Source organism: Symphalangus syndactylus, chromosome 10 (genome assembly GCF_028878055.3).
Source record: "Symphalangus syndactylus isolate Jambi chromosome 10, NHGRI_mSymSyn1-v2.1_pri, whole genome shotgun sequence".
NCBI classification, from domain to species: Eukaryota; Metazoa; Chordata; class Mammalia; order Primates; family Hylobatidae; genus Symphalangus; species Symphalangus syndactylus.
The window spans coordinates 88,086,284-88,101,303 of NC_072432.2; the positions used below are offsets into that span (position 1 = coordinate 88,086,284).

Here is a 15,020-nt window from a genome sequence, read left to right on the forward strand (position 1 = left end):
TTTTGTAAAATGTGTAGAATTTGCTGTTTTTCTTTTTATTTTGACAACTCAGGAAGAAACTGACCTCAGAAAGAATGTTAGACTTTGGCTGCTCTCCTGTGTGCCCCTCACACCTGCCCTCCCACCTCCACCCTCCCACTCCATCCAGGGGACCAAATTCTCCCAAACACTCAAAAAATGAGACTTTCGGGGAAGGGGAGAGGAAGGCCCAGAGGCCTCAGTTCCTGGTCAGGAGCAGAATGTATTCCTAAGGGCTTCCTCCCCAGGGCGGAGGCCTAGGCATGAATGTGGGGAGTGGGCTGTGGGGTTGGAGAGAGGGGAGGCCTTATTCCTCTCCTGCCGCTCCCCACCCCCTGCCCCACCCAACCCCTCCGCTGAGTGTTTTCTGTGAAGGGCTATCCAGAGTTAGGATGCCCTTGCCCAGTTCCTTCCTGAGACCCAGAAAGTAGGCTGGGAGGGCCCAAATGGGAAGGTGACCTAAGCAGAAAGTCTCCAGAAAGGTCATGTCCCCTGGCCCTGCCTTGGCAGAGGTCCCCAGTGACTTATGCTAGGAGGATTCCATCTGGGTAGACAGTCTGGCCACAAAATCAGCTACTGGACCTCAGCCGCCTCTGCTGGAGGCTCTGAGGAGGAGTGAGCATCCCTTACTTGGGGGGCTCTGTGAGGAAGTGTGCCTTCCCCATTCCCCCGGAGTCCTAGGTCTGGAGCTCCAGGGCTGGGAGAGGGTGAGGGAGATGGGCAGGGGTGTTTTCTCTGACCTTAGGGGCTTAGTCTCAGTCCTGCCTGAACTTTCCACTAGGCTTGGAACCCTTCCGAGAACCATATTTCTCTCCTTCCCACTAATTTTCCGTTCATGAGGCTTTAGCAGTTTGCTCCCACCACCCCCAGCCCATTTCACAACTCTGATCTTTGTCCAAAGCAGGGGACACGCCCCCCCACCACTTTTTCTCTCTCCCACCTCAGCCTCCCATGCAGTTCCTTGACTGCCCGTGCATTTCCTAGAGTCTACTGCCTCCCCTCCTGGCTGGGAGGGTGTCTGTGGGGGACCTTTCAGGGGCCCTGGCACCCAGGGCCTGTGCTGGCCTAGGAGTGCTGACTGGAAGGCTGCTCTGTTTCCCGCCACCCCCCCCGCCATTGCTTTCTGACCCCATCTTTGGAGCTAGCTGCCCGCAGGGCTTTGGTGCCTCACAAGCCGTGGGCTGCAGGGTCACAGCCGCAGGCTGCAAAAGACCCAAGCAGGGACCATGGAGTGAGGGGTTCTCTCAGGTGTGTATGTATTGGGGGTGGGGGGGGTGGAGGGTGTCAGGGAAGTTGGGGTGGGATCCCAGCCTTCCCTTCAAGAGGCAGGGAGCTCTGGGAGGTGGAGTCCCCACCGCTTCCTCTACTAGGCTCCTCCTGTTCTCCAGGCTTGGGGAGCTTTGCACAAGGAGACTGCCCCCAGCCTAGTGGCACCTACCTCATGGGCTCTGGGGTGGGTAGGGGAAGGGCTGGTCCAGCTCTAGTAATGTTGGGGGGAGGCATACCAAAGAATCCAGGGGCAGGGAGTGGGGAGGGTGACTTCCGAGCTGGCCTCTCCCCTTCCTCTACCCAGACTGGGGCTGGGATCCTCTCCTCCCGCTGTAACCATTTCTACCTCATTTTGCTGCGTGTTGTACATGGACGTATTTATCTCCTGTCTGACGATGCTCTGCAGTTGTGGTCTGTCTACCTCAGAAGAGACTGTATTTTAAAAGAAAGTATTACACAGTATTAAAGTGATGACATGTGGTTTGCAGAAGATTTCTTGGGGGCAGTGGGATGTAGGAGTCCTCTGGGAGGTGTCTGGACACCTGGGTATGCTGGTGCCCTGGGCGGGGTGTTCCTAATGCCTTAGTAACAAGGAGCAAGGACTCCTGTGACTCGCTGTGATGCAGTGAGCACCTACAGGAACGGGCACTGAGGCCATAGGGAAGAAGCCATGGGTAAGGGGCCTTCCTGCCGTTCTGAGCTCTGACATTCAGCACTGGGGCAGGCTCATTGTATCCCCAGAGCCACAAAATAGGGGGGCAAGGAAGGGCTCACATATTTGTTGAATGAGTGAAGAAATGAATGCAATGGAGGAAGGGGGTTGCTGAAGAGAGGGAGGAGCCATCCAGAACCTGCAGCAGCCTTCACTGAATAGAGCTAGGGTTATACTTGTATTCCATTCTCAGTGGAGATAAAGGGGGCAGAGGGCGGGGTGTGGAGATGGCCGAGTTCCAATGTTTCAGGTCACGTGGTGTCTTTTGTCTACCATCCCCCCATCCATCAGTCCCCTAACTCCATCTGTGACAGCTCATCATAAACTGGGAGACTGAACAACCTAGGAACACTTGCTGAAAAAGCTCTGTAGAGATGCCAGTGAGAGACTTGGACTCACAACTGCTAGGTCCTTGAATACTCTAGGCGAGATTGCAGAGCATGCGCAAGAGCACAGGGGAGTGGTGCACCCAGGCTCCCAGCTATGGCTCACTGCACACATTCAGGAGGCAGAGTGAGCACCAGGGAGACCCTGCAAAGCAAAGAGGACACGAATGTGAGTGTGCCTGGAGGTGGGGGCTCTAAGGCACTGCCCCAGAGTCCATTACCACAAGCCTCTCAGCCCTTGGAGGTCCAGACCCACCTGCCCCCACTCCTCTATTTTGCACCTTACTGTGTGCAGACATTGGGCCTGGCACTGAGGATACAGAAGGGGTCAAGCACAGCTGCTATTCCTGGAGCCCACATCTAGGTGGGAAAAGCTCAGAAATTGATCGTTTAAAAATACAACTGGATAAAGCTGCTGGGGGTGGGGGACCACATCAAATTAGTCTTTATATTCATACACCTAGTGCAATTATCTGGTACACAGAAGACATCGAATAGATGTTTCTTGAATAAATCCTCTAATTTCCAGATGAGTGCCCTGGTGGAGGATGCACAGGTTATCTTAAGAATGCCAAGAAATGGCTGGGGGTGCGGTGGCTCACGTCTGTAATCCCAGCACTTTGGGAGGCCAAGGTGGACGGATCACTTGAGGTCAGGAGTTGTGAGACCAGCCTGGCCAACATGGTGAAACCCAGTCTCCACTAAAAATACAAAAATTAGCTGGGCATGGTGGTGCACACCTGTATGTAGTCCAAGCTACTCGGGAGGTTGAGGCACGGGAATCACTTGGACCTGGGAGACAGAGGTTGCAGTGAGCCGAGATCATGCCGCTGCACTCCAGCTTGGGTGACAGAGGGAGATTCTGAAACAAAACAGAACAAAACAAAACAAAACAAAGAAAAAGAATGCCCAGAAAAGATCATGACTTGTGGTGGTCTTGGTGGGGCGTCGGGAAAACTTCCTACCCAGGAGGGGAGGGGGATAGCTGGGCAAAGTATGGAGGCTGGAAACTGCATCTTAACGTGCTGTGCCATGAGCCTTGATGTGTTACAAGATAGTGAGGGCAGAAATCGGAGAAGTGAGGCTGGAGGAGTCAGCGGGGACCTCACTGTGGAGGGCCTTCCATGTCCTGTTAGGAGCTGGGGCTCTATGATGAAGCCTTTGTGGGAGTTTAGGGGGCTGAGGACAGGACTGATTTGCAAGTTAAGAATTCACACAATGGCCCTGCCTCCTGGCTCATGCCTGTAATCCTTGCACTTTGGGAGGCTGAGGCAGGAGGATCCCTTGAGCCCAGGAGTTCCAAGACCAGCCTGGGCAACAGAGGGAGACCCTGTCTCTTAAAAAAACAAAAAATACACACATTGACTCAACAAATCTTTACTGAACACTTATTATGCTCTAGTTGCCATGGGGACAATGTATGGACCTTGCAGTCTAGTGGGGGGAGACAGTAAAAAGGCCGAGCTGTGGTGTGCTGTGGGGCAGATAGGAGGAGTCCCTAATGGGGACACCACTAAGGGGTGTGACTCAGAGTCAGCGGGGGCTTCCCAAAGGCGCCTGACAGCAGGAGGAGTGCAGGCGGCGATCAGAATGAGAGCGAGAGCCAAGCTTCCTTGGGGGAAATGGAATAAGTGCAGGTAGGCAGGGCCCCAGTGTCAAGGGCAGGGATGGGGGCTGGAGGCCCAGCAAGAGAGTAGGAGGGTCTGGACTCGCACCAGAGTGGGGGAATGGGATGATGGATTCATTTAATAAATACTAAACTTTAGTATTTGGTAGATAAGAGGAGAATTTAGGAATTCAGGCCAGGCACGGTGGCTCATTCCTGTAATCACAGCACTTTGGGAGGTGGCAGAAGCGGAGGCTGGAGCTGGAGACCAGCCTGGGCAACACAGCAAGATCCCCATCTGCACAAAAGGAAAAGAAAAAAAGAGAATGTAGGAATTGATTGAATATCGAGGTTAATGGAGAGCAAGCGGTCTAGGGCGTCTGGTAAAGAGGGGAGCGGTCGGGGAGTACATGAATTAGAGGAGATGTTGGTAACTTGTTCAGTTTGAGGTTATTAGTGGCTATTAGGAGGCCTAGGGCAGGAGCTACAATGTAAAGGCCCAGAATCCTAGCCTCCTGGGGGGCTGAGAACCCCCTTCCTGGGTGCTGCAAGCCATCTTACCCCAGTTCCTGAGTTTCGTGAGACCCTCCAGCAAGTGCCACGTCGGAGTCCCCGTCTCCGTCGCTGGGTGTTGGCAGCCCCCTCGTCTCCAGTCCCCTCCGCCACTAGGGCTTCCCGAGGGTTCGGAGCCTCCTCCCTCCCACAATCCGCGGCGTTCGGAACCCCTCCCCCATCGCCGGCGCTCGGAGCCCGTCTCCGTCCCCGCACAGACCTCGGTCCCCGGTTCCCGCCAGGGATGGCGGCGCGGACTCTGGCGGGCGCCTTGGTCCTGGCGCTGTGGGTTCGGGCGCTGGCTCCGGCGGGGGCCGTGGACGCTATGGGCCCTCACGCCGCCGTCCGTCTGGCCGAGCTGCTGACCCCGGAGGAGTGCGCCCATTTCCGGTCGCTCCTGGAGGCGCCCGAGCCCGACGTGGAGGCCGAGTTGTCCCGGCTTTCTGAAGACCAACTGGCGCGGCCCGAGCCGCTCAACACCACGTCGGGGTCTCCGGGCCGGCGGCGGCGAGAGGCGGCCGAGGACCCGGCGGGCAGGGTAGCCGGGCCGGGAGAGGTGTCCGACGGCTGCCGGGAGGCGCTGGCGGCCTGGCTGGCCCCCCAGGCCGCGTCCCTGTCCTGGGACCGCCTGGCTCGGGCCCTGCGGCGCAGCGGCCGCCCCGACGTGGCCAGGGAGCTGGGCAAGAACCTCCACCAGCAGGCGACGCTGCAGCTGCGCAAGTTCGGGCAGCGCTTCCTGCGGCGACCCGGCGCCGCCGCCCGCCCGCCCCTTGCCCCGGCCCCGCGCCCCCGGCGCGCCGCGGTCCCCGCGCCCGACTGGGACGCCCTGGAGCTGATCGTGGAGCGCCTGCCGCAGCCCCTGTACGAGCGGAGCCCCATGGGTTGGGCGGGGCCGCTGGCGCTCGGCCTTCTCACCGGCTTCGTCGGGGCGCTGGGCAGCGGGGCGCTGCTCGTCCTGCTCACGCTGTGGATCACCTGCGGCGGCGACCGGGCGTGGCCCGGCAGCCCCGGCCCGCGCGCCCCGGTGCAGGGCTGGTGGGAAACAAAGCCGCTCCTTCCTGAAGAGTGGCGCGCGCCCCCGGGGGCCTGGGCTGCAGATGGGCCAGATTCTCCCTCACCTCACAGTGCCGTTGCCTTCAGCTGTAAAATGGGAGCACAGTCTTGGGGCAGTGGTGCTTTGGACGGTTTATAAACGTTATGAAATACTGAAAGGGCAGAGAGTTTGTTAATCCGTTGGAAAGGAGCAGCAAAGCCCGTGGGACTGCCGGTGGAAGAGGGGCTCAGGTACCAGGCTCCCAGGGTGGCAGGTGCACCGCCCAATTCTTGTCAGCTTAGCTTTTTATTTTTATTTATTTTTTTAAGACGGAGCCTCGCTCTGTCACCCAGGCTGGAGGGCAGTGGTGCGATCTCTGCTCACTGCAACCTCTGCCTCCCGGGTTCAAGGATTCAAGCGATTCTCCTGCCTCAGCCTCCCGAGTAGCTGGGACTACAGGTGTGCGGAGCCACGCCCCGCTAATTTTTGTGTTTTTAGTAGAGACGAGGTTTCGCCTTGTTGGCCAAGCTGGTCTCCAACTCCTGGGCTCAAGTGATCCGCCCACCTGGGCCTCCCAAAGTGCTGGGATTACAGGCGTGAGCCACTGCTCCAGGCAGATTCCTTCTTATCTTGCAATTATTCTTCCACGAAGAGTTACCACTTATTGAGCACTGTGTGCCAGGCCTCATGCTAACCAGTTACATACATTATTTGATGTACTCTTCAAAACCCAAGGAGGAAGGTATTGTCTCCATCACACATGCAGAAACTCGGCCACAGCTATTTAGTGGCCTAGTCATGTTCTCGAACCTACGGCCGTCTGACCTGAAAGTTTGAGCTCCAGAAGGAAAGGTGTGTGCGCAATAAGGGGCTTGAAAAACATGATGGGAACCAGAACAAGATGTGCAGCTCCCCCTCGGGGCTACTCTTGGGCTCTGCTGGAGTGTGCAGAGGCAGCACCACTAGACAGGAGTGTGTCCACGTGCAGGGCGCCGCCTCCGAGGTGCTGCCCCCCCAGGCAAGGCCTCCTGACATGCTGAGTGGAGTCCCAAACCTTTCCCACACACCTGGGAGTGGCTAGGGCACTGCCTGCCCAGCCAAGGGGCTGGGCCGGGGTTAAGTCCTCACGCAGACTCTATCCCCGCCACAGGACAGAGTGGGGTCCTGCGAGGTGGTGGCGCCTGTCCGCCTTGGGCTTCAGTGTGAGGGCAATGACAGAATGACAGGCCAGTCCAAGAGGAGAGTTGAAAACAAGATTGACGTAACCCTTTATTGCAAATTCTAAAGTAAAAAGATGTACAGTACAAAGTAAAATTGAAATTTCATACTATAAACTTCCAATCCACTTACACATTCTCATTTCTCAAGCATTTCTGCCATTTCCGCATAAACAGAACAGGGAACAAGTCGAGGAGGTGAGGGAAGGAGATACAGCAAGGGGAAAAATTGTCTTGAATAATCACAAACCCCAGAAGCAAGTGAAAGGAAAGACATTTTCTCGACCTGCTGTCCTGGTGATGAGAAGCGGGGGTGGTTGGAGCAGTGCAGTTTAAAATGGCTCTCAGAATAGCAGCATTTATGGTACCATTTCAGCTTCCTTAAGTCCAGTAATACTTTGCCCTTCCCTAGCGCCTTTGCCTCTGTATCTCAAAACGCTTTACAAAACATTTAGTTAAAGCCTCACAACACCCCTGTGAGGTAGGTCAGTATTATTATCCCCATTTTACAGATGGGGAAACTGAGGCACAGAGAGGTTAAGTGACTTGCCCAAGGCCACACAGCGAGCCAGCGGTCAAGCTAGGGATGGAACACAGTTCTGTCCCTTTTCTGGAACCACTGGACCACACTCCCCTTTACCTATATACATTCTTCACACACACACACACCACGTGTTCACACCCACCCACCCCACCCCACTTAGCCTCTATGTACAGCAAACAGCAGTGGGGGGCAGGGGCAGGGGGTGCCTCAGGAGTTTTAATGGAGGAAATCTTGGTACTCTTGGAAAGGGAATCCAAGAAAGCACAGAGCTGAACAATGGAAACTCTGTTGCAAAACTTGGGCCCCTCCCAACCCAGACTTCCTCTTCTCTCCTGATGTCCCCCTGGCTGGCAAGTTGCAGCCAATTCTTTAGGGGGTGGGGGGTACCTGAAAATGAACGAAGCTTTTTGCTAAACTGTGGGCAACATCTGAGAAAAGAAAGAGGCATCATTACAGAAGATGCCCAGGACTCAAGTCACAAAGTCACGACCCATGGCGATCTCACCTCCACAGCAGGCCTGGAGGCTGGGGGCCGAGGGCAGGAGGATGGGGACTGACCTACCAGCCATCTCGCTCCAGAGTGGGCACTTCGAGATCCTCCTGAGAGAGTGTTCCTGAACCAGGAGACATGGCCTAGGCCTAGAGAGGGATGTCCCCAAAGTGGGACAGGTAGAGAAGGAAGAGGAAGGGTGCCCCCACCCCCACACAAATGTGAAGGAGACCAGCCCTCGTCTGTGGGCCTGTCTGGGGCGATGGAGGGCAGGGCCCAGTATGAGCTTGCAGAGTGGAGGCTGTTGGGCATCACGCATGCCCTAGCTTTGGGGCATGGGGGTAGGGTTTTTTTTTTTTTTTTTTAACATACAGGTGAAAAAGGCAGAAGTAAGGCCAGTCTAGCTGGGTTGGCTGACGTCATCTCTGAGGGCTCTGCCAGGTGGATTAGGTGAAGAGAGGTTTTATGGGCCTCTAAGCACCGGCCAGTAGTGGGGAATGCCACATGCAATGGGTGAGTGGGGATCTGGGGGGTCAGGACCTTGCTTTTCTTCCAATCTCCTTCTTAGCCAGAACTTTGCGAGAGCCTCTTTGATTTCTCTTCCCTCCATTCCCCTCCTTTCCCCAAATGTGCTAAGGTCCCAATTCCCAGACCCCTCCCAGGACTCAAGAATTGGGATAGTCAAGCAACAAACACACCAAGACAGGCTTCCCTTGTACAGTAAAAAGGGTCATTTTTATTTTGTTTCCTTTTGGCTTAGAGGAGTGATGGACTTTTTTATCACGTCTCAATAGGGCAGCGTTGGCCTCCATGCATTCACTAATACACTAATCTTCAGTGTTGGTCTTTTACAGGTTTACGTTGGTTGCAGCAAAAAATAAAAGAACTCTGGGCACTGTCGCTTTAGGGGCTTTGACTGGGAGTTTGTTTCTCTCTCTCCAGTGAACTTCTGACGCCAAAAATGGCTCGTTTAGAAAGGAGTGAGAGTAGGCCATGTTAACATGGAAGTTTCTTCCTCCTCTCGTCCTCTGCTTTAAATTACAGAGTCTCCTCATCCTAAGCAACAAGGAGGTTAAGGAAAGAAGAGGGGGAAATGTTTTTCACACACAAACCAGCAACCATGTCAGCTGCTGCTCAGTGGCTTTGGCTCTGCGTTTTAAATAAACAGCATCACACATCTTTTTGCTTTTTGTCCTTTTTTTAAAAGGTGGATTGTGGAGTATAAATACTGCACCAAGGACCTGGCTACAAAAAATAAATATTTATATTATATTTATATATCTATATATATATGTGCAGTGATACTGTGGCTGCGCTGCTTTTTGATTGGCTTCGTTAATATTTGGCAAAGCGTTGCCACTTACCCACTCAGCGAAGATGCACAAAAACGTTATCGCTGATTCTTTCAGTTCAATGCCTGTTAACTGCGGGTGTAAACTGCTGGTGATGGCGTCATTTACTACCAAAGAAGTGTGGAGCAGGATGGGTGAGAGAGTGAGTGAGTGAGCAGGTGGAAGGACAGTGGGTGAAGGATAAAAACGTGGGAAAAGTTTTTTTTTTTAAAAAGTGAAACTTCAAATACAGCGGAGGTGGCTTCTTTCCTGTGAGGCTGGCTGATGGGTGCCAGATACCAAGGCCCATGTGTTACTGAGGAGACAGCCTGCTGGGCTGGGGTCAGGAGCTAGCAGAGGGAAACGGTTAGATCTCAGAAAAATGTCATCACTATGCTCTAGTAGCTTAATGACATCACTAGCATGAGCACATGGTGTACTTGGCGGGATCTCACAGCTCTGTTGCCCATCTCAAGACCTAAGAACAATTATTAAGTTTAGCCAAATCTTGCATAGACGTGGTTAGAATTTATTGCACATTGGAACAAAAATATATATTTTTTGTTGTTTTGGAAAAGACCATTAGCAATAAAAAATTTTTTGTCTGTCTGTCTGGTTTGGGGATGTACATTGGCTGACAGCATCTAAGTTCTAAGAAGAAAGAAAAGTATAAAAAATAAAAATAAACATGACAATGGCATAAGCCAGAAGCCATTTCCTATTTAATAAGTTAATAATTTGTATTTACAAAAAGGCATGCCAATAAAATAAAATTATATATTACAGTATTTATAATTCTCTTAAAAAGAATAACCATACGTCAGCTTCTGTTTTGTGCTGTTTACAATGTAGCCTGTACATGTTACTATACATTCATCCTAGCAGTTAGCAGGGTCACTGAAAGATAGGCCTTCCCAGTCTGGTATTGGGTGTAGTACAAAAATTCTACGGATGCTGCTGCAGAAGCAGGCTTAAGAGAGCTGGACAGAGTTTCTAGTGGTCCAACAAGATAGAAAGCTCTGCTTACCAACTTACTGTGGTTTGTTCTATGCAAAACTAGTCAGGTGGACTGTGAAATTACCTTCAAAGTGCTTCTACTGCAAGGCAGATCGGTGTGTCTGATTATGGGTTGGTTCTTCTTCCCCCTCTAGTGTATGGTTCAGGAAGAATTTATTTTGATTTGGTTCACATGCTGAAGTCTCTTTTCACTCTTTGTATAGACTTCCTGACACATTCAACTGCAGCATCTTGGCTTTGAAATCCAGTCATTAGGTGAGAAACCCCTGGACTAAAAACTGTCTTTCCTAAAGCAGGAGATGGAATGGAAGATATGACGCTCCCCCAGAAGCCACACTTTAATGACAATGGGCAGGTCGCTAAGCAGATAGCAAAACTGGCTGCAAGGGAATGCACTGAGGGAAGCTGGAACATCCTAAAGAATTAATATTAAATTGCTTTCTCATGAAAACCAGTGCAGTAAAGAAACCAAGAGGGCTTGGTTCAGAGGCGGCTCCATCTCTACCTCAGGTCCCACCAGTGACTATTATTCTAATAATAAATGAAAGAAACCACAGCCGTAACCCCAATGCTGCTACCCTCACCCACCTCTGTGGGCAAGGGAAGCCCTGCTCAGTGGAGAAATGTGATGGAGGCAGGGGAGCCATGCAGTGTGTGAATACGCGACAACCCCTCTGCAGAAGAGAGAGGTCAGTTCAGAGTATCTGAACCCCTCGCAGTATCGACCCATGCCTGGAGAAAGCCACAATGCAGAGGACATGATACGAAATGGAATGAGCACCCCATAACTCCCAAGGAAAGGTCGTTTTGAGTTCCCCAAATTACCCCTAGAGATAACTGGTGCTACTTTGAATAGCACTTTTATCTCTACCCCAAATAAGTGTCAGTTCTCCAGTATGAAGGCTAAACGATCATCATAAATATTGCAAGATACAAATGAACTTTTTTTTTTTTAGCCCTAGGATTTGGTTTTACAGTGACATAGTACAAGCCATTTGGGATCAAAGTCTCCCCCATGTACTGGACACAGAGCAGCATTAAATAGTTCATCTTGCGAAATGTGCAACAATGGCTGTATGTTAGAGATGTCTGTTAAACATATACACGCAACGGATCCATCTGCTTGTTGGATTGGGTTTGTTTTTTGTTGTTGGTGGTGTTAGTCAATTAGTTGGTTGTTTCCCTACCCAGAAGGTGTATGAAGGACTTTTAAGAACTCATAATAAAGAATTGTAGCCGGTATGGAACTCTTACCATTTTCTCCAAATACAGTGAACGGTGCAGGGCTGGGTCCTGTCCAAAGGCTGACCCAATGCAAGGGACTAGGTTAGTAGTGTCCTGTGGTGTATGGATCTCATGCATGACTTCTGATCACGGCATGCCATCATGCAAATCATTTCTACGCATTGAACGAGCACAATGTTTGGAATCGGCCTGAGCAAGTCCTCCTCAGCCTGAAGAAACCTGATTGTTTTCCCCCACCCATCTCCAAACCACGTGAAGCCCATGTGGAGAAGATGCGCTTTATGTCAAAGAAACTGACAATTAAATGACATGGGCTAAATGTGAGTGTGTGCGTGTGTGTTTTCTTTTTGCTGCTTAGCTTAACTAATGTAAGAATGCAAATATAGTTTGCATGAACAAACGAACTTTTAAAGTGATGCTTTCTGCTTCTGAGAATCAATAAAATGAAAAAATAAAATCCATTTGGCTGCAACGGAAATATGCTGGTCCCGGCAGCCTCTCTTCTGCTTCTGTATCTGGTTAGTTTTGTCCTAAGTTGCATTGACTGATGTGGAACATGCAGTAACCACCTGCCCAAGCATTAGAAAATCTGTAAGTCTAGGGAGCGGGGTCCTTTGCCCTTGGCAGGTCACTGCTCAAGATGCAGCTGTGTTACGTGGTAAGCGGACGACGTTTGGTATAGATCTTCAGGTTAGAGTCTCCACAGCTGTTCTGCATTGATAATATTCAGGAAGTTTGTAAACAATCTTTCACTTGCGAGTTTTAAATCTGTATAATACTGAATTTTTGTTCTCTAACACTTGGATTCTCTGACCTCTTTTTGTCTTTTGGCCCTTTCCCTTCTTCCTTCCTCTGCCCGCTGCTGTTTCTCCTTTTCAGGTTTAGTTACACTGTCATAGGACGGGAGGGAGGCTGTAGATGGGGTGCTCTCTTTTTTCTCCCGGTGTGTGCCTCCATTCTCCAGCTTATTAGAAGTTGTCTTTTTGCAGATGAAGCCCCGCCTTGCCAAATGTCCCCGGTAGGCACGCTGCAGGACCACTGCAGATACCTCCTCCTGCTTGCGACGCAGCGTGGTTGTGATTGGCTCGTAAGACACTTTGGAAGGATTGGATGCCACGAACCGCTCTTCCATCTGCTGCCGCAGGATGTCCAACTCCCCGCTATCTCCCAGGACCCGCTTGGTGAAGGCAAAAAGGATGTCCAAGCAGTGGATGCGATCCCCACTCACCATTGGCAGATCCATAGCGATGAGCTCAATGGTATTGGGCTTGGGCACTCGGAGAGGATGCTCCAAGGCATCTGCAAAGTCTGCCAGCTTACAGTACTCAATGAACTGGGTGGCATCGGGGTCGAACTTCTCCCAGATCTCATAGAAGGTCTCGAAGTCATCCTCACTCAGAGGGTCTGCACTTTCCTCTGTGGCTACACTGAAGTTCTCCAGGATGATGGCAATGTACATGTTCACGACAATTAGGAAAGAGATAATGATGTAGCTTACAAAGAAGAAGATGCCCACTGAGGGGTTCCCACAATCTCCCTTAAAGCCACTCCCTGGGTGTTCCTTATCTAGGCTGCAGTCAGGGGGGCGGTTTAGGATGGGCAGCAGCAGGCCATCCCAACCAGCTGAGGTTGTGATTTGAAACAGGCAGATCATGCTGTTGCCAAATGTCTCAAAGTTGAACATGTCATCGATACCAGCCTCGTGCTTCACATATGCAAAATTGGACATCCCAAAAATGGAGAAGATGAACATGACCAGGAAGAGCAGAAGGCCGATGTTGAACAGGGCAGGCAAGGACATCATTAAGGCAAAGAGCAGGGTACGAATCCCTTTGGCGCCTTTGATCAGACGCAAGATGCGCCCAATACGGGCCAATCGGATGACTCGGAATAGGGTTGGGGAAACAAAGTATTTCTCAATTATATCTGCCAGGAACATTCCTAAGAAGAGGAATAGAAGGAGTTATGTTATTGAGATTGCAGACACCCTTTCTCTTTATTTTTTTTTACCTGGCATTGTGGAACCCTTAGGTTCAAAGGGCTTTGCAGAATAAGTGCCTTACTATTCAGTCTGAACTCTCAAAAAGTGACATTTTGGCTGGGCATGGGGGCTCACGCCTGTAATCCCAGGACTTTGGGAGGCCAAGGCAGGTGGATTACTTGAGGCCAGGAGTTGGAGACCAGCCTGGCCAACATGGTGAAACCCTGTCTCTACTGAAAATAAAAAATTAGCTGGGCATGGTGGTGCACATCTGTAATTCCAGCTACTTGGGAGGCAGAGGCACAAGAATCGCTTGAACCTGGTAGGTGGAGGTTGTAGTAAGCCGAGATCGTGCCACTGCACTCCAGCCTTGGTGACAGACCAAGACTCTTGTCTCAAAACAAAAAACAAAGTGACATTTTAAACATATAGAAAAGTAAACAATAAAATAGACACCTACGTGCCTAACATGCATAACACACACACAAATTTGTCTTTTGATGTTGTTGTTTTTTGTTTTGAGATGGGGTCTATGTTGCCCAGGCTGGTCTTGAACTCCTGGGCTCAAGTGATCCTCCTGCCTCAGACCTTCCGAGTAACTGGGATGGAACACAGATTTAATAGAGGCTAGCATTTTACCAATTTTTCTTCCTCTTTCATCATTCCCAGATGAAACATCCACAATGCTGAAGATGGTATGTATCATTCTAGTGTGTGCCTTTATAGATTTACTATGTAAGAATCCTATATATATATAATTTCCTACTATGGTTAGGAAATTATACTGTATCTGTCTTATTTATTTATTTTAAATATTTTGTAGAGATGGGGGTCTGCTATGTTGCTCAGGCTGGTCTTGAATGCCTGGGTTCAAGCAATCTGATCCTCCCTCCTCAACCTCCCAAAGTGCTGGGATTACAGGTGTGAACTGCCACATCCAGGCTCTATTTGTCTTCTGAAGTCCATCTATTTAGGTCTCTACCTTGTTTTTGAGATTTAACATTACAGTTGTGAGATTGGTCCCTCATGTTGAAATAATTTTAGATTAGTCATTCTAACAATTGAGTGGTATTCCCTTTTATGAATAGGTCCTCATTTACTTGTTTTTCTACTCAAGAATGATTAGTTTTTTTTTCCAGATTTGTGCACATATGATTTTCCAAGATGTTTTTTTTTTTTTTTAATTTTAATTTGTCTTTGAATCCTTTAATAATATCTTCAGTAAAACACAAAAGTGGGATTGGGGTCTGCTGCACTCACAGTTATTTCCTTTAAAAATCCATTTATCTGTCAGCATTAGATTCATTTATTCAATAAATAAATACTGACTACTACACATGCTTCCATTTGCATCTATGCACATTAAACATAACAGACTTCCTGGCATTTTAACATTGCTTTAATAATTACATTCCCAAATACAGAGGTAATCATGCTTCTTAGTCATCATTCACATCTATCAATATATCTATAGTTCAGTCCAAAAATAGCAGTTGCTTTACAGATAAATTTTTTATTTATTTTTTTTTTTACTAAGAAAATGTCTTCATTTTATTTCCTTTTTCCTTTATCATGTGACATAAGACTTTTTTTTTTTTTATTATACTTTAGGGTTTTAG

The 15,020-nt window shown here is 50.0% G+C and overlaps 2 protein-coding genes across 6 annotated transcripts in view; one reads left to right on the forward strand and one right to left on the reverse strand.

Annotated features, from left to right (window-relative positions):
* Window positions 1–4,606: 4,606 nt before the first annotated feature.
* Window positions 4,607–5,754, forward strand: TMDD1 (transmembrane and death domain 1). Its single transcript, XM_055294817.2, has one exon. It carries the CDS (start codon window positions 4,788–4,790, stop codon window positions 5,733–5,735), a length of 948 nt encoding a protein of 315 aa, XP_055150792.2. The 5' UTR covers window positions 4,607–4,787; the 3' UTR covers window positions 5,736–5,754.
* A 1,061-nt stretch (window positions 5,755–6,815) lies between these two features.
* The window catches only part of SCN8A (sodium voltage-gated channel alpha subunit 8), a 236,825-nt gene continuing 228,620 nt past the window's right edge, over window positions 6,816–15,020 (reverse strand). For 4 of the 5 annotated variants that reach the window (XM_055294788.2, XM_055294786.2, XM_055294789.2 and 1 more), the window contains one exon: window positions 6,816–13,361. In XM_055294788.2, the coding sequence (XP_055150763.1) occupies window positions 12,214–13,361 (1,148 nt within the window). In that variant the 3' untranslated portion in view covers window positions 6,816–12,213. The remainder of the gene's footprint in view (window positions 13,362–15,020) is intronic. The other variant, XM_063610469.1, reaches the window with a different exon arrangement.